Source organism: Strigops habroptila, chromosome 12 (genome assembly GCF_004027225.2).
Source record: "Strigops habroptila isolate Jane chromosome 12, bStrHab1.2.pri, whole genome shotgun sequence".
NCBI classification, from domain to species: domain Eukaryota; kingdom Metazoa; phylum Chordata; class Aves; order Psittaciformes; family Psittacidae; genus Strigops; species Strigops habroptila.
In genome coordinates this window covers 852,965-874,089 of record NC_044288.2, presented here as the reverse complement: position 1 = coordinate 874,089, position 21,125 = coordinate 852,965, and the positions used below count along the sequence as shown (strand labels likewise).

General features: G+C 42.0%; 3 protein-coding genes across 3 annotated transcripts in view; 2 read left to right on the top strand and 1 right to left on the bottom strand.

Moving 5' to 3' along the window:
* GRHL3 (grainyhead like transcription factor 3) overlaps window positions 1-1,991 on the bottom strand; it is an 89,277-nt gene extending 87,286 nt beyond the window's left edge. The window contains exon 1 of the mRNA XM_030504686.1: window positions 1,900-1,991. Within this exon, the coding sequence (XP_030360546.1) occupies window positions 1,900-1,991 (92 nt within the window). The remainder of the gene's footprint in view (window positions 1-1,899) is intronic.
* MYOM3 (myomesin 3) lies at window positions 1,990-14,636 on the top strand. The gene is made up of 17 exons (XM_030504838.1): window positions 1,990-2,002; window positions 2,930-3,086; window positions 3,459-3,568; window positions 4,049-4,093; window positions 4,223-4,359; window positions 5,982-6,126; window positions 7,250-7,309; window positions 8,098-8,267; window positions 8,533-8,643; window positions 9,543-9,630; window positions 10,695-10,733; window positions 11,247-11,352; window positions 12,158-12,321; window positions 12,943-12,979; window positions 13,094-13,116; window positions 13,207-13,262; window positions 13,984-14,636. The coding sequence occupies exons 1-17, from the start codon at window positions 1,990-1,992 to the stop codon at window positions 14,281-14,283; spliced, it is 1,761 nt and encodes a 586-aa protein (XP_030360698.1). The 3' UTR covers window positions 14,284-14,636.
* A 1,758-nt stretch (window positions 14,637-16,394) lies between these two features.
* Window positions 16,395-20,922, top strand: LOC115615948 (fatty acid-binding protein, liver). Its single transcript, XM_030504684.1, has 4 exons — window positions 16,395-16,522; window positions 17,529-17,701; window positions 17,997-18,086; window positions 19,140-20,922. Exons 1-4 carry the CDS (start codon window positions 16,456-16,458, stop codon window positions 19,188-19,190), a joined length of 381 nt encoding a protein of 126 aa, XP_030360544.1. The 5' UTR covers window positions 16,395-16,455; the 3' UTR covers window positions 19,191-20,922.
* The last annotated feature ends 203 nt before the right edge of the window (window positions 20,923-21,125 follow it).

Below are 21,125 nucleotides of genomic sequence, written 5' to 3'. Positions count from 1 at the left end.
AGACATCTGTTGTTTTGCAGTGGGATAAGCTAAAGGATGGTCTGGAGCCCCTTGGCTACTACATATACTGTCGGGAGACCGGGACAGAAGAATGGCAAACTGTCAATAATAAGCCTGTGACATGCAACGAGTGAGTTCAGCTATTATACCCCATTGGGAGCAGACAGGGTGTCAGCCTGGCTGCTTCTCTTTATGGCTGGAGTCATATTTCAGCTAAAAAAAGAACTTTCTCTGCACACACAGAGGCTTGCACGCCCACAGCCACCGCGGCCTCTGTTAGCATGAAGTCTTGCTCACAGTCTCACTTTTACACCCAAAGCCAGGCTAACAGCAAAGTCTGTGCCCATCTTCAGAGACTCGGGCTCTGCAGAGGGTGCATGGATCTTGTGGCACCAGCAGAACCACATCCCAGTTTTCTGCTTGCTTTCCCATAGAGTGGGTTGGTATCACTCACACTTAGGATGGAGAATACCTCTCTAGCTGAGGGGGTGACACAGCAAGCAGAAAAAGTCCATTAAAAATTCCTATTTATTCTACCGACAACACCAGCCAACCCAGGCAGAGATACCTGGGTTTATTGATGCCACTTTACATGACACAGTGCACTTTAACATGGAATGGCAAGTAATGGTTTTGTCGGTAATAATGCCTCACTGAAACGCCCTGCTGTTTGTTCAAACGACTGTTTACCTGTAATCTGTTAGTCAAACACTAACAGATTAATTTTGTCTCCCAGATTTACTGTTCCTGGGCTGCAGCCTGGAAAAGAATATGTCTTCTGTGTGAAGTCTGTCAGCGAGGCAGGACTCAGTGAAAGCTCACCAGAAACAGATCCCATCATTGTACGGCCAGCTATTGGTAAGCACGAACATCCACGTGTGCATACACACCGAAATCCAGTCCCTCAAATCATGGATCTACATGCAGAGCTATTATTACACAGAATGGTAATGCTGAGCAGGTAAGTGAAGCAACAGGGAACTGAGTTTCTTGCAACCTGCAGCTTCTGCCATGGATGGCACTCACCAAGGGTGGGCAGTTAAGCACCGTTTGGCTTAGCAGCGTGTTACGTTCTCAGGATTTGGCACTGGTACAAGTGACCACAGTAAGTGCTCAATTGTGCTGGTATCTGAAACCAGCACAGTGAATTCCTCCGGGGCAGTTACCAAACCCAGCCAAACACATTAGCCAGCATCTAACCCTCTATCTTCTCCATTTTATCGACCCTGTGCTTCCTGTTTTCTGCCAGACAAACCATAAAGCGACATGCAAGGAACATCCTGAGACACATCTGTGACTTTTGCTGTGACTTCCAATACGAATCTGGTCATTTTCAAATACTTTTACACTGCAAAAGTAGTATTAGGGGACCTTAACACAAACAGAATCGCATCTGGAGTAAGCAGAGATGTCCTCAGCCCAGTTCATCCCAAACCTGCACCTCTTTTCCCAATCCCTAGATCCCAAACCTGCACTGAACAGCCTGTCCTCTCTCTCCCTTTGCTGTGCAGCTTGTCCATCAGCACCACGCGGGTTTGTTCTCCTGCACTGCGGGAAGACCAACATGACCATCGCCTGGAAGCCCCCAAAGCGTAAGGGAGGAGCAAAGATCCTGGGTTATTTCCTAGATCAGCATGATACGGCTGAACTGGACTGGCATGAAGTCAACATTCAGCCCATTCCTCAACGAGTTTACACGGTATTCACTTAAGATATAACAGCGTCCTTCTTTAAGCACAGTGGGAAATGGAGCTGTAACGAGGGTTGAGGAGGTTTTCCTCTAGTTCCTCTAGTCTAGAGCTCTCCTCCTCCCCTCACGAGACGACAACCACGCAGGGATGTGCTAAGAATGTGTTTGTACTTCTGAACCCAAAGGTGAGCAACCTTGAGGAAGGTCACCTGTACCAATTCCGTGCCTCTGCTGTGAACATGGCTGGTGTTGGGGAAGTATCTGAACCCAGCGACGTGTTCAAATGTGAGGAATGGACCATGCGAGAACCAGGTACCTCTCCTGCAAAAACAGAGAGAAAATTATTACGGGGTGTACTAGTTACGTCCTCACCCTCCTGTGAATCCAAGGGACTTCTGAGAACTACAGGTCTGTATGAGGGTGCTCCCAGCACAGAAAGCACTGACACTTCCAGGGAAGTTTGGATTCAGACACAGGCTATTATTTCTGCACAGAAAGCATCTCCTATGGAACCACTACTCTCTTGCTACCATAAACCTCTGCTTTCTGATCTCAAACTCAAACAAAACGCAGCCGGTTGCATTTCTAATGTCACCATTTGACAGCCTGCCTTTCTTTGAACAGGGCCCCCTTATGATGTGCGGTGCTTTGAAGTAAGAGACACATCCCTGCAGCTCCGTTGGGAGGCTCCACTGTACACAGGAGCCTCTCCAGTCACGGGCTACTATGTGGACATGTGTGAAGCAGGGTCAGAGGACTGGAAACAACTGAATAAGCAGCCCACAGCCACCACCCATATGAAGGTCTGTACATTTGCTTAGTACCTACACGTAATTTCTCATTTAGTCTTATGATAATTCCCATCATTGTTTCCTGCAGGTTTCAGATCTGGAGACAGGGAAATGCTACATTTTCCGAGTAAGAGCACAGAACAAAGCTGGAATTGGACCCCCTTCACTCCCCTCAGATCCTGTGGTGGCTAAAACCAAACCTGGTATAAAACTAAAAGTGGTGAGATTGTGCAAGTCTGTAAATACTACGATGACTCCAGTAAAAACCTGCTTTATGAAACATCAGCTTCATGTTTCATAGCAAGAATGAACCTCAGACAAAATGAAGACTAGCAAATCAAACTGCTCATATAAATCCATCCTAGCTGTATGCGCTAGTTAAATGACCAGAAGCTAAGCCCTGATCTTTTTTGCTAAGGAATGTCTTGTGGGTTTTTTGCTTATACAGGCACAAATGAAATTGAACTTGGAGTTGACGAGGAGGGTTTCATTTATATGGCATTTGAAGCTCCTGAAAAGAATGACTCCTCTGAATTTGTCTGGACAAAGGACTATGAAGGACCACCAGATGCTGACAGGGTTCGGATGGAAGAGAAAGGCAATAAGTGAGTATATAACATATCCTAAGAAAACTAACTGCAAAGAACATACTAACACTGAGAAAAAGGAGAAGCCAAATGGTTCTCTCTCCTCCCAGTGTTCAGCCAAAATACATAAACACTATTAAACTGCATATCTCTGACCCTGATCTCAACTCTGGTGTCCATGAAATGGGGCATTCAGCGCAATCTCCAGGTCACAGAAGGGAAGCATCAGCCATCATGTTGCTGACGGGCTTGCCTTGCTCCTCAGTGTCATATACAAACGACAACAAGCACTACCTTCAGTGTTCCGGGTGTACCAAATGTGTTGCATTCTGTCACAGAATGATTTCTGAGGAAATTGTAATTTTTATTGTTATTATTTTTATTCCAAAGATCTAAGCTTATACTGAAAGAGCCATCAGAAAAGGATCTGGGCGTGTATTCCGTGGAGGTCACGGATGTGGATGATGATATCTCGGCCAGCTGCACTTTAACGAAAGAAGGTAAAAACTAATAAATGACAAGAGCAAAAATCTGATGAGCCATAATTTTCTAATATTAGATGTCGAGAGGAAAGTTTCTTGTAGAGGAATAGTAAGTGACTGACATCACTTAGTGATAGTGGCATCATTAGAAAGATGTTTCTCATTCCTTGAAGGCTCAAGGGCAGTTTCTTTTACAGTCCCCTGAGAAAGATTCCATGCTGCTGGAAGGTTGTTTTTCCATCACAGTTCAGATTTCACACACAGATACACTATCACAGCGATTTAAAACTTCTGTGCTTTCTGAATTGATACAACCAACATTTTACTCAGACATAACTAAGAATCTTTCAGAACCTTTTCTAGTCTTCCCCGCTACTGAATGTTTTGTACTTACCTTCTTCTTGACATAAATAAAGCTAATGAGCAAATTACATTAAATTGATACAATGCATTTGGTTTGGCCTGGTTGTACTAATCTTGTTATACTTTGCATTTCAGATCTGGACAAGTTGTTGAAACGCAGCCATGAAATCAGGAACCCACGTAAGTTGAACCAGGAAGAAGCCGCTCCCATACGGACGGGCTGACAGGGAAACCCTGGCGTGACCCTGGCTGAGCCAAATCCTGTGCTTTGCCTGTGAATTCTCCTCCATGGTTCTCTCTGTTTTCCAGTGATCAAGCTGATATCTGGATGGAACATCGATGTTCTGGAGAAAGGAGAAGTGCGGCTGTGGCTGGAGGTTGAAAAGCTGTCGCCAAATGCAGAGCTGCATTTAATCTTCAATGACAAGGAGCTCAAAAGTACTCCGGTGTGTTCCGATTGTCCATAGTTCTGGCTGACTCCCCCCCTGCTGAACAGGGAGGTAGAGCAAACGGGTACATTCCCAGTTCTCTGAACTCCTATCAGATGCTTTAATGTGTGGCTTTGGGGGAGCTTGGTTTGCCACTGTGCATAAACAGAAAGCCAAGAGTCTGATTCTAGCTGCCTAGTCCTAGCATCAAGCAAGGCTGCAACACTGACTAACTGCTGTTAGTGCAGTATTCCTCAATGCTAAGGCCAGCAAAACCTTTGGCGGTAACACTCAGAGAACATCCCTCCTTACACTGCTTCCCTGGTATCCACCCCCTCCCTAGAGGCTGCCTCTGGCAATGCTGCCACAGCAGACACTGCCCTTTTCTAAGGGAATTTTCTGACAACAAACCTCAGCCATGTGTAATTCATCTGACACCACAAATGCACCCGTGCTGCTCAGAGCCTTGTCTTGGATGAACAAACTCATCTCATTTCAGCGGGTGCTAAAGAAACACCATCTCTCATAATGAGGCCGAATATTTTTCTTCTGCTTTACCAAGCAAAGCTGCAAGCTTCCACCCTGTCTGCTTGAACTGAACACGGATAAACCTCCTGAGCTCCAAGAGCAGACAAAAGTGATTTATTTGGCAGTCTGAGGCCCTGGAAATAACACTCCTCATGTGTAACAGTGCACCCCAACCTTCCAGTACATTTTAAAAATTGCCCGAGCCCCTCCCTTGTTTTCCCATATCAAGTTAATATTGTAACATTTAAAAAGCATTTGGAATGACAGAACCAGAGGGGAGAACAGTTGAGAATGAAGAGCAGTATAAATCATTCGCCTGTGGTTAAACACGGTGGAGCATTGCCAAGACAACAAACAGAGCAGATGTAACAAAGGGATGGGACAAGGCCAGAGGATTTCAGAGCTGTTAGTGCCACTTTGGGGTTTTTAAAGCAACAGGGAGCAAGTTTATTGAAGGCTTTATCTATTCTAGGAACTGTCTTTTCTGCACTGGAGAGCCGACATGGTTATGCACAATCAAGGTATTTGTCGAGCTCTTTGTAATGATAATATTTGCTGAAAGCAAACAAGGCAGTGAGGCTTTATGGTAAGGCAAGGCCCTGGTATTTGTGCTCAAGCATGTGGCAGGTTTCAGGGTGTATGCATAAAGGGTTCAACAGTGCTTGCACAATGTCAAAGGGTGGCAATATTACTCATCATTGCCCAAATATGCAATTAAATGCCACAGACATGTAACTGAGGGCAATACTTCCGTTATACTAAAAATCATGCAGACTCTGGTAAGCTGAGAAGTCTGGAGTATCCAGCATGGAAGAACATATTGTGTCATGTGGTTTTAACAGAAACTTTCTCCCAGAGAAAAGTTCTGCTGTAAGCAATTGTACTCTACCCCTCCACATGACCAAAGAGGAGATGAACCTCAGAACAGAGAACATCAGAGGGCATTGGCTCCACCACTCCTCTAAGATGAGGATATGTATACATAAGGATATGCATACAAAAGGATTGTAGTGTCTGAGTGTTGAAGAAAATGCTGTGTCAGGATCTGACCTTGGAACAGTTCTGCTGTGGAAAAGCTATTCAGTTTCTCCTATTTCCTTTGTTTTACACAGACACATAAAATCAACTTTGTCAAAGAGAAAGGTCTCGTAGAACTGATAATCCAGAACTTCTGTGATGATGATAAAGGGATGTACACAGCCCAGCTGCAAGATGGAAAAGCTAAAAATCAATTCACCCTTGCTCTTGTGGATGAATGTAAGTGGAAATTCAGGATCAAATATAACCTGCCATGCTCAGTGGAAACTTTTCTAGGCACTTAAGGCGCTGAAGTATTTCCGACTGTTATAATGGTTATAAATGGGGAGACCAAGTATTTATTTTAGCACACATTTGAAGCCCAGGAATCATGTAAGAAATTATCTGAATTTCTCTTTAACAGAAATTGAAGCGTTTGGTCTTATAAACAGGGTCCTTGATGATAAAAATGGTCTGTTAAAGCAAAACATCCAGTGGAATGCTCAGTTATTTTTCCAAATGTTTTACATATTATCTTGCTATGGCAAACCATACCTTGGCAGTAAACTCTATGATATGTTATTACCTGTACGCATTTATCACAGGACACAGGTTGACTATTCAGTGTATTTAGCAGCTGCTTAACTGCATTAAACTGAATGCAATGAAGAAACCAGCATCCACTGTACTCAAGGAGGAGTCCAAGCACCAAAGCAAGCCGAACACAAAGCAGACAGGGTCCTTCTATATCCTAGTGCAGAGAGCCTTTCTTAAATTCATTAAAAATAGCAAGTAACAAGATTCTCATTCAGATACTTCCCCATAAAGTGTCTATCTCTATTTTCAGTTCTTGCAAACAGTTTGCTTTCAAGTGACCTTCTAAAGCTTCCAAACTTTCTGAATGGAAAGTGTCTATAAAATGTCAAATCTACTTGGCTCCCTTTACAGCTGCTGGAGAGCAAGTGGCAGTTTTAGAGGGATTCAGCATATGCTAAGTTCAGGATGTAAAATAAGTTTGATGAATTGTGCTCCAAAAGTGCCCATTTTCCTTTACTGACAATGAAGGAAGGAGAGATTGTCTAAAGCAGAGGTAAATTCTGTGCTCTCTGTGCCTTCTGTGTTTCTTTTTAAGCATTTTGATTTCAGGGTTTCTAGCCTACCTTTCTGTATGGCCAAAACTCATGCTTCACGTGCTAAATGCAGGGGTTCTCAGTGGGGACCAGGGGCAGCTCATGCACTGGAGATGCCCTACGGCCAAATATCACAGCTCTCAGGATAATACTTTTCATGATCATTAAGTTTCTGAAGTGTTACACTGAGAAATAGCGGGAGTTGTTAACTCTGACCACTGCTGTTCTCACAGGTTTTGCTAAAGTTGCAGAGGAGGCTGATGCAAAACGACGACAATGGAAGAAAAAGCAGGGTAAGATGAGCTGTAGGTTAGCAGAACCTGAGCAACTCCACTGAGAGCTTCAAATACTTTGTCATCTTTTTTGAAGTGTATTATTTAAGCTGATTAACACATTAGGATAAGATTCCTTATCTTAAAATACTCTGCCCAGATCTTAAAAATCAAAATGATGTATTTAAACCATGTGAGCCACAATCCTCAGTATAGAGCTTCCCCAGCAGTGCTGCAAGACTGATCATTTTTGAACTCTGGAAACTGTCCAGTGTGAATATATACCATGGAATTCAGGTCCACTCATTTGCCTTGTAAAAAACAGGATTCTCTAGAATACATTCCACTTCCATTTTATCCCCCATCTTATATCCATGAATAAGGCAGTTTATAAAACAGTTCAGAGAAAAAAATCCTACAATTGGAAAGGTGATCCCCTTCCAGCAGGGATAAAAATATTCACTTAATAACAACTGTGATACCAGACTATAGGTCCAGTTTCCTGTCTCCAGAGATGTTTAGTGTAAGATGAAAGTGTATATAAAGTAATCTGTCCCCCAGAATCGGGAAGAAAAACAGAAAGTAGATGGCTTTTCTATTCTGTTGGGATTCCCCTGGGAAATGCCTATCAACTTCTACACTGACCTGATGCAGAGTCAAAAGGACTGCTTAGGCAGCACCGTTAACTACAATGTGAGACAGGATTCCCCAACAAAGATGCGCTACCTGAGGACATTAAACCCCAGCAATACTTACATGTTCTAACTGCGGTGGGCGCTGCATTCACTCCGCTGTGTGAAGCGTTTCAGACACACGGCACCGCGGGCACCCACCGCTAGATGGGAGCATCTCCACAGGCAACCCTGGGGAGCGGCGAAATCCACTGGAAAGACATCGCCTTTCTTTTACAGGCCCGCATTTCATCGAGGACTTGAAATGGAAGGTTACCGAGAGCTGCGAAGTACTCCTGACGTGCAAGGTACTGCAGACTAACTGCTTTAACGTTAAATTTGAGATGTGAATTTTAAGGGCAGGGTATGAACAGTGCCCATCCAAATGCTGATCTGCAGACAAATGAAAGTTGAGAGAGAAAATCTTGGACAGAAATGTTAATAGAGAAGGAAGTTTCTAAGATTCTGGAGCAATCCTCTAATGCGAGTAATGTTCCATATCAGAAGGAGATCCAGGCAGGCAGAAATAAAATGTGTTTGGGACGCTGACTTGTAAATGTTGACTTCAAACAGGCAGCAAACCTGAGCAAGGACACCAGCTTCCAGTGGTTCTTCAATAAGAAAGCACGGGCAGGTGGCACGTTTGATCCGCAGACTGGGATAGGAACACTTTGTATTAAAAAGGTAAAAACCACAAAACAACTGAGAGGCTTTGGTGATCACATGAGAATGCGAAAAATACGTATTCCATGTGTGGTTTGGGTAGTGCCCGCTACATGAAAGAAACTGAGCAAATGCTGAGAAAAGCACAAAAGAATAAACCATTTTAAATTATAGTCAGATAGATCTGAATTGGAAATAAGATGTTTTTAACAGGTTCTAATCTTAACTCTGCTCCAGAGAAGACATAGCTGAGGAAAGGAGCTGGAGGGTGCAGTCAGTTTTAGTGCAATCTCTGCGTGGCTCAATGTGAATCTTGTTTGGGTTTGATTTTTCATCTTGATTTTAAACAGCCACATCACCTATAGGAAACAAGTAGCTTAATGTATGTGAAGGGGAATCTCTGCTCACATGGTCTGAGAGCCAGCAGGTCACTGCAGGCTGGAAGCCAAGAGCATTGGCAAAGCCACACGAGGCAAATTCAGCATCACCAATCCCAGACATACCTCACATCACCGCGGGCACCCAGGGGTGCTGCACAGCAACCTAGGGCACAAGTGGAGACACCGACTCCCCTTAACTGACAGCATCTTGGTTTGTAATGAACCAGAGCCCTCTCCAGCCCTCCAAAGTGGTTCTGGGGCAAATTGCCTTTTTTTGCCCTCATTTCTGACCAGTCCAGCCAAATTCATTCGGAGGGAAAAAGAAAATCTCAGCCTCCCCCCCTTTTCCAAATCCTGTCCTATTTCAACGATACGTGAAATTTCTGGTGGGGTTTTGGGTGTGGGTTTGGTTTGGGGTTTTGGGGGGTTTTGGTTTTGGGGGTGTTTTGGTGTTTGGTTGTTTGGGGTTTTTTTTGGGGGGGTGGAGTTTGGTTTGTTTTGTTTTAATAAATATGCCATATGCACATATGTATTTGCTAGATAACCAAAGCAGATGAGGGCCAATACAAAGCAGTTGTTTCAGATAACCGAGGAGAGGACTACACCCAACTTGATCTCACAAAAGGAGGTAAGAGAACCTTGTACCAGGCAATAATGCACATTCACACCCTGCCTGGGATTCAGCTGTGATTTAAAACCAAATTTCGTAGCTTTCTACCACACTGTTACTTACCATAGTACCTACATGCTGTTACAGGGGTGAAAACCTGCCTTAAAAGTTACTGGTGAAATTTAAAGTTTCCTGATCTACTATAGCATATCTCTATCTATCTATGTGTGTGTGTGCTGAACATTTTAAAAATCACAAGTATTTCACTTGTGACTGGAGTCATAAAATGCACTGTGTAAACCAGCCTCTTATTCTGGAAGTTATACAGAGCCCAGTGAACAGAACAACAGCTTCCTTTGTATGTGACCTCAGAGGGTTTTTGCATCTGCCCATACTGTACTTCATTTGATAATCCACAGAGAGCTTTTCCCTCCTGGAAGTTCAGCCACTCCTCCAAAGCACCAGGAGCACAAACTTCCACTCAACATCCCCCACAAGTCAAAGAAATTCTGGGCTGAGTTCCAACAGCAGAATAGTTGCTAGAGACAACATCCAGTGGACGAACAACCACGTTACTGCAGATTCCTGCTGCACTTCTCAGTGTGCTGGATCTGCTCTGGAAATTGAAACATAACTAGGCAGTTCTGACACCCTAATGGCATTTACACACGTTGGCATTTACCAGACTATGACTGTGTTATACATTCTGCCAAGCACCCCAGTCAGTAATGTTGTAGTCACTTCAACTCGGCATCAATCAGAAGATTCTGCTTTCCAAGACTAAATCTTACCCTGCTTCTTACCCTTGAATCTGTCACTTGAACCCAATACATAAATCTGCTTTCTGCAAGGCAGTCTGTTGAGTGGGAAGAAAGAGAAAAGCATCTAAATTCAGTAAGAAATGCCCAGCATCTAAAAATAAATGAGTCTGTGGGAAAAGCTCCATTCCTAGTAAGTTTTGCCACAGAAAAGGCAAGTAACTACTAGATGTAATACATCCTAAACATAATTAAATTAAGTTGGTAGATCAAGATCTGCTAAAAACTGTACTTGTAGACACTTAAATCTTCATGTCTTTGCAGCATTTGAAGACCTTCTCAAGGAGCTGTGCAGGATCAGTGGTATGTCACTTGCTCACCAGCTGCCTCAGTAATAGTGGAAAGGGAAAAGGTGGGGTGTCACCGTCAGAGCTGACTGCTCAGGAGCTGTCCCTGGGTTTGGATCGGGTACACCACCACCCAATTCCCATTGCTCTAGTGTTAGAAGCACCTTTGAACCATCAAGGAGGGTGGTCAGTAAATAAACCCAGGGACATAAACCCCTCTGCACTTACAGATTAATTCTGTGAGCTTTACGTGCTGCAGCCTGCTCCTTGCCACATCTCTTGTGATGTGAATTTGGCCAAGTTGTACTATTTCCATCTACAAGATGTGTGTTCCAGACCCAAATCTCTAGAAGGGACGCTGCTAAAAGATCCAGGGTCTCCAAGAGGTAGACTACCATCCTACCTTCAGCTAGCCACATTCTCCAGAGAGAAATGTTAACAGGTTGCTTGGGATTTTTCTTGCCTAACATGTAAAATTGTGCATTCTTCGGCATCCTCCTCAATTACAGTCTTGCAATTACACTTCTAGCTCTTTCTGCTACACCTCTCAAGATTCAGCCTACTGCAGAAGGCATCAAAATCTACACAAATGTGAAGTACTACACAGACTACATGAAAACAACCTGGTATCACAAGTAAGTCCCCAGATATATTCACAAGGCTTCTGCCATGCTGCTGCTTGTAACTGTTTATCATCAAAATTAAACACATTGCGCCTGAGCCATAGCTTAAGGCAGTGGTAGATCTGTCAGAGCAAGGGCTGAAAATCACAATTTGCTCTGCATCCTGAAACACATCTGGGAATTCCAAACTAAGCAGTCATGTTATTTTTATCTTAGCACTGCAGAAATATTTATAAGTGATCATCTTTCCTAGAGTAATAATGATGTTTTGAAGGTACTGCTCGCTTACAGCCACTTTGGGTACAGACTGGAAAAGGAGTTGGTTTGTTTCAAATTCTTTATTTCTACTACTTTGCACTTTCCAAAACCACTCTGTTCTCCCACTCTGAATAACTAATATTCCCAAACATTATAAAACTCTTTCCAAACACTCCCTAATTTAGCCTCCTGATGTCTTCATAGAGAAGTGGTGTTTTATTAGATACCACCTACACATGTATATAAGGAGGCCAATTTTTAGTAACATTTAAGGGCTTAAACGCTTACGAATACTCAATGTTTAATCCTATTTAATCTCCTAAATCAGAACTAAGAGGTCTTTTGTAGAGTTTGTAGAGCTTTGGCAAAGTGCCTAAAAGCAGAGCTAGGTGCCCCAGGAGGTTTTCAAAGGTGACTGAGCATGTAACTCTCCACGAAATTAACCCCGAGATCCTGACTCACACTCTTACTCTAACCAGAATAGCTCTAAATGCAGTTAGTGCTCTAATTCATACAGCTCTGCCCAGTACTACTGAAATGATATCACTTGTTTACCCAGGGAGAAACAACTGGAAAGCCGTGACAGGCTGAAAGCTGGGAGCACAATGAATCAGGTCTGGCTTCACATACTGAACCCTACAGATGCAGATAAGGGAAAATACACCCTGGAGTTATTTGACGGGAACAAATCTCACAAACTGTCAACTGACTTGTCTGGACAAGGTAAGGCGAGTCAAAGAACTCTGCCACAGGAATGAGTTCACCGGCGCTGCCTGCCAAGATCCCTTCAAATCACGGGCAGCTCCGTATGTGAGCTGGAGCCGGAGCTCCACACCAGCACGCTCTGAAACCGGGTTAAGGACAGTGAAGTGCCCCCAGAAGTCAGAGGAAGCACAGGGAAAGGAGAAGCGTGCAGCAGGAAGGAGCAGAAGCCATAGCGTGAGGCATTCCTGGGGATAGGATGAGCAGGGGAGCAGCTGCTCCTGGATGCGTCCAATTCCTCCACAGGCCAGGATGTGTCCAATTCCACCCACAGCTCATGGGTGGCATCTTGGAAAAGAGTGTGTGGCTTCAGGCTTATAAAGGTGTCTCCAAACTGCTCAAAGTTGGGGTTTTTCCTCGTCTGAACTTCTCTTTGGAAAGGGAGTACCTGATCCCACTTATTTCAGTAGTATATAAATAGAGTCATAATTCTTTAGGGCAGATAGAAATACTGTCTAGATGATAATTACACATACCTGTGTGCACAAATACCTGTAATTCCAACAGTCACGCATTATATTAAATCCACTAAGTCAGATGAAACAAATGGCAACTTTCCCTATAATCTTTCATTCCTTGCAGCCTTTGACGACGCCCTGGCTGAGCACAAAAGGCTAAAGTAAGTTCCTCCCTAAATATTTTCACAGCTAAATCTATTTTGAGTGTCATATTTTGTATTGAGAATACAATGTCTAATAAATAAAACCCCTACAATTTTATCTCTCACTTTCAGGGAAGCAGCAGTAGCAGAAAAGTGTAAGTAAATTAATTTCCTTTCTCCTGTGAAGCAAAGCCAAGGGGTATGCTGACAAGTAGAACTAAAAGGTCATATTTGTTCATTCCCAGGTCGTGCCAGAGTTGTTCAAGGTCTGCCAGATGTTGCCACTATCATGGAGGACAAGGTAATGTTGGGTAACTGTTCATATAATTGGCCCCTGCACAGGCATGGAAGAATAACTGACAGGAGAGAACTACTTGTTTTCCCCTCCTGTGTGCTCCCAGCAGCTGCTGGCAGTGGGGAGCGGTACCTCCACAATACTTGGGTCAGCGCCTGTGTTGCCAATGGTGCTTCCAGACACGCACGTGCTTCTGCACAGACAGGTGCTCTTTGTGGCACAGAACCTCCTTCTCACAGATTCTGGGTGTCACTGCTTCCTAGGTCTGTTTCACTGCCAGATCCTTTCTGTTGTCATCCCATTCCATAGAATTAGACTAAGGCCTTTTAAATGCTGGACCTGATTTTCCCATCCATCACATACCAACTTGCCGCTGACAATTCTGAGTTACATTCCCCTTTACTGGTACACAGGCAGAATAAAAATCCTGTCAAGTAACTGCAAATTCACCATGTGCCTAAGTGTCACTGCACAGCTAAGTGTCACTGCACAGTGTAAGAAAGCTATAAAAGGACAATAGCACAAATATGAGTCAGACCCAGGGAATTCAACCAGGTTAATCCTGGTTACACTGGAGGATATCAGGAAAAGGAGTGGACAGTCCCGGAATCTCACCTACTGAAAATCCAAGAGACTTGATTTTTATTTTTCTTAATTTCTCATCAACGGAATTTCCTCACTCATTTATATCTTCATCATCTATTTCTGCTATCTGTTTTTACAACAGACCCTGTGTTTAACTTGCTGTGTATCTGGAGATCCTTACCCAGAAATCACTTGGTTCAAAAACGAGAAAGTGATTGTCTTCAAAGATCGCTACAAAATGGATGTGAAGGGGGCAGTTGTCACAATTACCATCGAGAAAGTCTGCAATGAAGACACAGGAAAATACAGCATCTACGTCAAGAATAAGTATGGTTCTGAAACAGGGCAGGTTACTATCAGTGTTTATAAGCATGGAGAGATACCAATAGGGATGGAAGAAAAGGAAATCACAGGTGGGATTGTCACGAAAAAGCCTAAATGAATTAGTCAATTATGCATTTAAAAGGAATTTAACTCCTTCGGATTCCTTTCAGTGTCTCTGCCCTAAAATTCAGGCTCATTTCTCTATTTTAGTAATAGTATTTTGGTAGTTGTTAGAGAACAATTCTCACATGTGTGTGAGTGCGCACACGTGTGTGTACACATGGATGCTCACCTTACAGAGAAACTCTTTCCTAGTAAACCCGTTTGGGCAGTACCAGAGGGTTCACATATGAGAATGAGGTGTTCAGTGGAGGCTTTTTGTATTAAATCAATATGTGTGACTGATTACCTTGTAGCTGACAAATGCTTGTGTGTACGTGTTATTAAACCTATACCCTTGGTGACATCTCAGCACTGTTGTCCAGTACATCCATCCTGAAATCAGTTGGCCCGTGTGTGTATGGGAAGTAAGGAGTTTTCTCAAGTGCGCTGCTGAATCCGGGCCTTAAAGCATGCTCCTTTACAAACTTAAGCCCCACAAGAAGAACACGTTTGGTTTTTACAGAGGAGTAAATTCAGCTTCCATATATACACTCTTACATTAGATTATTCTGGATGTAGAATAAAGCGTGGCCTCTCAACTGCTCTGAAGCCACAGCTACACTCCCAGCCTGCACCAGTAAAACCCTGTCAGTGAGTGATAAAAAAGGGATTGCATTCCTGATACAGCCATCCAGCTAAGCACATTGATCCAGCAAAACAGCACCTTACCTTGCTCCACAAACTAGTATAAACTGTCCTCACAATAGCAGTATTTTTCCTGGTTATTTGAGAGATGCTGCTGTTCCAGTATCAATGTAAATGAGCCCAGCAGTCCTCTACAGGGCTACAAATCCTTTGACCAAAGGCAGTTACATTTCAGACATTACTTTAGATTAAATTAAATGTATATAATTATTAAATGTAATAAAAGTGAGAGCTTAGCTAATTGCATAGATTTACCTTAAGAGTGAATAAGAAAAGCAGGCCCTTCTGTCAGTAACATCACTCTGGTAAACCAGGTGAACTGTGACCTAGAGTAACTCCAACAGAAACACGCACTTCTAAGACCCACACGCCCCCACCCGCCAAAAAATATGGCTTTGTCCATTATCATCACTTCATTCTTGCTACTCGGGGATTACCATATGGAAATGTAATTACAGAATTGGCTCTTTGTGTGTGAAGTTTTTTTTAAATTACATACTAAAAACCCAAAAAGTTGTTGTGAATTTGTAAGAAAAAGTTCAGCATTAGTTTTCTATTTAAATAGAAGAACTGCTGACCGGTGTGGAGTAATAAAAATTAACTTCGACAGGTCACCTACCTCTGGGATACAGACTCTATTTGAATTAAGCAATATAAGTGCAAGGCACAAAATCTAATGAATGTCTTCCAAAATCAACAGTCATGCTTGCACAGACAGCGAGGAATATCACTCAACAGCTACAGTGAGTGAGGAATTCTTGGTGCAATTGGTGAGAAGAAAAATAATACATCCCATTTACTTCTCTCAGCTCAGCCTCCAAGCAATGTTCCATGTTTTATTTTACCTTTAATCCTCTATGTATGCAGTGAGTACTAAAACAAGTAATAATAAACTGAATTAAACCAGATTTAGATGTGCATCACTGACACCTGCTGGATAAACTCGTAACTGAGTGTTCCACTCCAACACCATTTTCCCGATCCTCAAGCAATTGCAGGCCCACAATCCTGGAAGGAATAGCTGTGGATTTTATTCCCACCATTTAAGGTTCAAGTGCCCATAGTAGAGAACATTGTGATAATTAGGAAGCTCCTACTTAAGACAGTAATTACCTTACATCCATTGCAAATGATGCCATTTTATCTGAGGCATTCTATCCACACCACAGAAATGTACTAACCATTGAAGTTGTGAACAGAACGAAAACAAATTAATCTATGCAACACTTTACAACAATTATGAACACCCGGGTTCAGTAACCCACAATAAACAAACCATCCCAAGCCAGCTGGTCATGAACGAGAGGTTATGATCATTAGGAACAAATAAATGATTAATAATTGTTCCTCTACAGTTAATAATTCACCAGTCATCTCACAGTTTGGGCTTGTGACCCCTTTCCATAAATAGCAACTGGATGACCAGGGAGAGCCCTCACTTTCCCGCCAGCACCACCACCCCAAGCTGTGTCATACATCCACAATGGCATTCAGTGGAACCTGGCAGGTCTACGCTCAAGAGAACTCTGAAGAGTTTCTGAAAGCTCTTGGTAAGTGTCTGGTTACTTCTGAAACCCTTTGCTCAGACTGTCACTTTGCATGACATCTGCCATCACTGTATTTCTATGTTTTCTTCCTTTTGTTTGGATGACAAACTACCCCCTGCCAGGTGAGGCTGTTGGGCCTAATTCGGAAATGAAAAGAAACTGAATATTGTACAAATCAGTGTAGAAAGGTTACAGATAACCCCCAAATCCCTTTCTCAACATTACATGAGTCCCTCATGAAAGAAGAGGCGTAACAAAAATCAACTTGTTTTGATTAACACATAGCTTTAGAAATACATTTAACTAGAAACAAACTATCGACAACATGCAGATGCACGAGTGATTAATGTATGTGACTGGTGTGTAGTGATCTGTAAGGAACAGACTTGGTGGTTATGATTTTGTAGGTGCCTACGTTAATACAAATGCACTTATCCTCTTGATAATCTTGATAAAACACTCACATTTTATGAGTTTTTAAGAGTATTTTTAAGAGTTTAAGGGGTTTTAAGAGTATGTAAGAGCTATTCAGTAGAATAAGATGCAGTTACAGTTGACAAACGTACTCCGACAGTACGATTCCTGAACCAGTCCCTCTCTTGCTAAGGGTGATACTCTCACAACATGCCAGAGACACCCCGATACAGTAGTTTGAGGCTACGTGCACTGCTGCAGCTCTGACTAGCTAGACACCAGCACCTCCAGTCCCTCTGGGAAGAGGTGAGGGAAACAAGTTTTTGTCATGGAGAAACACCATCACATGGCAAACCACAACTGAATGAAAGGATGCACATTCTGACACAAGAGTAACAAATACAGTATCAAAAGCTACACGGACTAGATGGAAAGGAACAACACGCCCCCAGAGAAGCGAGGAATTCAAAGCAGGATTTGCCTTTTAATCTGGACATCACTTTCTATTTCTTTTCTCTTTGGAGAAAAGAATTTGCTATTTCACATTAACACACTTCTTCATAACAGAAAAAGTCCTTTTTTTCCTTTCTTACAGCACTGCCGGATGATCTTATCAAACTCGCCAAAGACGTTAAGCCTGTTATTGAAATACAACAAAAAGGAGAGGACTTTGTTGTGACATCAAAGACACCCAAGCAATCTGTAACTAACTCATTTACACTTGGAAAAGAGGCTGATATTACTACCATGGATGGCAAAAAACTAAAGGTACTGCATTTCAGGAATGGCTGCGCCAATTTGTTCATCCTTATACTTCAGTTTCTGTGTCTGAGTGAAACTTGCTGGTACCATTTCTGTTAGCACACATTTCTGTCAGTACCAATTCTATCATTGCAACAGACGTGTTTCTTCTAAAACTCCTGTTCAAATGCTGTGGTCTGCAGTTGAGCTTTGCAGATGTGATAATGAAACACTGACATCATTTATTTTCTATAGTCATCTGTGTATTCTAATCGAGTTCCAAACTCTAAATGTTCTACAATTTTTAAATCTGCTTCAACAGTGCACTGTGAACATGGTAAATGGGAAGCTCGTGTGCAAATCAGACAAATTCTCTCATGAGCAAGAAATTAAAGGAAATGAAATGGTGGAGGTAAGTGTTAGAAAATAATGGCATATTAAGAAAAATGCTGAAGGGAAACGTGTTCTGTGTTGATTAGTTTTTTAGTGTAAGCTCAATACCTTAAACAAATCCTGGCCCCAAAACTACCACATTACTTGCAGAATTCCTTACAGGTGCTTCAATCTGCAGATACAGAATTCAGATGCAGTATTTCAGACTAACCACAGTTAGTGGAAAATACTAGTAGTATCTTTATTATTCCTGTTTCTTACTAAAACCAACTGCCTTAGATGACTCCTCTTTCAACACTGCTCATATATTTAATGCAAGCTGCTCAACAAATCTTTTTATTAATCACCACCCTGGGGCCAATTCTAGCGTGAAGGGCTGAGCATGGTGCAGAAAGACTCCTCATAAATTCCTCTAAATTACTACAGCAGCGTTTCCACCCTTACCTTTCCACAGCATTCCTGCTGAAAAGAAAGTAAAGGCTGAGTCAAACCTGAAAATGTACAATACACTCATTCCACCTATAATTCTTCAAAGTTCTTTGGTTAGTTCTAAACTGTTCGGTAATGACAAAGAGCTTTTCTCTGTAGTTAAGCTCATTTGGCTTCTCAGAAGCACCCACTTGGGTAAAGACTGCTACAAGAACTACTACAGCTAAGTGCACTAAAGTCCTATGTTTTGGACGTACAATTCCTTAAGATCATTTTGAGTACCTCCAACTACTTTTCTAACATTAAGGAAGCACAAAACCAGGCAAAAGAACCCATTGCTATTTGGGACAGTGGATTTCTTTTACAGGAAGTATCATCTACAATACCTCTTAAAACAGAGTGAAAAAATGTAGTTGATGGTGACATTTTTATTTAGATTTTCAGTCTCCAGAGCTGGTTCTGTAAAAATACTTTCCTTGGTATGAATGTTATACACATATTTATAGGCAGGTGCTGTAAATGTATTTGCTTGTGGAATAAGATGGATTTAAACATAAATTACAGAAACTTCCAACCACTTAACTAAAATTAGATTTCCTAAAGTCTAAATTAAAAACAAGTGATGCATATTTGTCTTCTACAGACTATAACTGTTGGTGGAGTAACACTCATCAGAAGAAGCAAGAAAGTTTAAAGGCAGATCACCTTCTTTGTGACATCCTTACATGCCTAAAATAAAGTGCAGTTTCCACACGGTGTGATCTTCATTATGTGAAAGAATAGAACAGAAAACAAGCGTGATTTCTACTCTCCTTTCACACACACATCACTGCCCATAATTGTGAGACTCTGTTTTCCCCCTGAGTACACTTCAGTCCAAGTGCCAGAAGTCTGCCTCCCAGACAACCAAACCTGGACATTAACTGGAACATTGTGATTTATCAGAATGATCCTTGGGAGTGGACAAAAGCTGATAGAAATGCTTCTTGATTTTTTACACGCTCAATGAACACATTTAGCTTTAGTTCCTTTGTCTAATAAAGTTTCATCTTCTATTAAAATCCTTTCTCTGTATCTAGCCAGCAAGGAACAATTAGACATTGGTTTAGCTGATCTGTAACAGGAATAGAAACAGTAATATTTTAAAAGCTATGAAGTATTTAACAGTCATAAAAGTACTAATAGGAATGACTGCTCTTAAACTGAAGTATACCAGAGTACAATTAAACAAAAATGAGGCACTACAAGAGCAAAGGGAATTAAACACTCTTCCAATTTGCAGAATAAATTAAATTCCATGGAGTTACACATAACAAGATCAACAGAACAGAAGCCAAGCCACTGGTAAAACTCAGGAGAAGGCTGCTTTAAAGCACTGTATGCAGAAAGCCATATAAGAGCTTGAAACGCCTCTGTTTGGCAGTTGCTTGGTAACTGCTAACTACACACTGAAACACGACAAAACAGAGCACAGTTGTCCAACAGCAAACCCCGAGAACACTGCAAGTCTTCAATTATCAAATCCTGTGTCAGTAAGTGTAGGAGACAAAGTACAAGACACCCAGGTTTATTTCTAAACCAACACAGAGACAATTCATTACCCTGAACACCACACTTGTAAAGCCTGTTACAAAACAACAAGTATTTGCTTTGATGCATTATGACGGGAATAAAATGGGAATGATGTTAAAGCAAAACGTATCTGCTTTAAAAAGAAACATGAAAGTCTTATTTTGATTCAATAGCTACTCAAATATTCCCAGCTCACCTGATAAATAATCTGCCTTGCAAACTCACTCCCTCCCTATTCAACTCCTTATCAATGCTCAAACTCCATACACAACTGGTATACAGAGGCAGTTTAAGTTATAGATTGTAGATACTGCATATTAAAATCGCATTAACCTATATAGAACTGAAACTGATGGTAAACCACTTTAATTTGAAAGCACTACAAATTCTTAATACTTTACCTCCCTTACTTCTCAATTGTGGTGATACAGCATTTCTGAGAACCAGGTCAATCTTCTCAATCCAATGGCAATATACTGTCACAGGACATCCCAGATTTAGGTGAAATATTCAGTGCAGCTCCTTAAAGGATTTTGATCAGATTGGGAATCTTGCCCCACTGCCCAAAGTCATACATTATTTCTGGATGACAATCTCTTATGAGTTCGGACAATAGAAGTGGATCCACTCTTCCACAAAACCAAGGACATTTTTCGCAAAGAACTTCATGGGAGTATTTATAATGTTATTTGGATGCTGTTCAAAACTGCTCATTTCCACTTTGATAAGCTCTGGAAGGGTAATCCTGGCAGGAAGTGTTTCTCCCCATCACCAAACTCCACTCCTTGGTGGTTCCATTGTTTTTCAGAATGTCTCTACAGAATAAATTCTTTCTGCTTTGTGTCACACACTCCCACTACAACTTCAGTCTCTAATGGGCTTTCTTGGCTTGATTTTTCACATTCTTTTGATGACTTGTGTAAGCAGATCTGTGCCTATATCACACAAGGTAGCAGACTCAGCATGCTGCCAGCATACTTAGTGCAGAATAACGTTAACTGTAAAATAAAACGCAGAAAGCATTGAAACACCCATCTCTCTTCTGCAGTCCCGAACA

Coding starts and splice junctions, on each gene's coding strand:
- LOC115615948 (XM_030504684.1), top strand. CDS start 16,456: ATGGCATTCAGTGGAACCTGGCAGGTCTACGCTCAAGAGAACTCTGAA. Junction 17,702..17,996: donor TGGATGGCAAAAAACTAAAG/GTACTGCATTTC, acceptor CTGCTTCAACAG/TGCACTGTGAACATGGTAAA. Junction 18,087..19,139: donor AAGGAAATGAAATGGTGGAG/GTAAGTGTTAGA, acceptor TGTCTTCTACAG/ACTATAACTGTTGGTGGAGT.
- MYOM3 (XM_030504838.1), top strand. Junction 9,631..10,694: donor ACTTGATCTCACAAAAGGAG/GTAAGAGAACCT, acceptor ATGTCTTTGCAG/CATTTGAAGACCTTCTCAAG. Junction 13,117..13,206: donor AGCAGCAGTAGCAGAAAAGT/GTAAGTAAATTA, acceptor GTTCATTCCCAG/GTCGTGCCAGAGTTGTTCAA.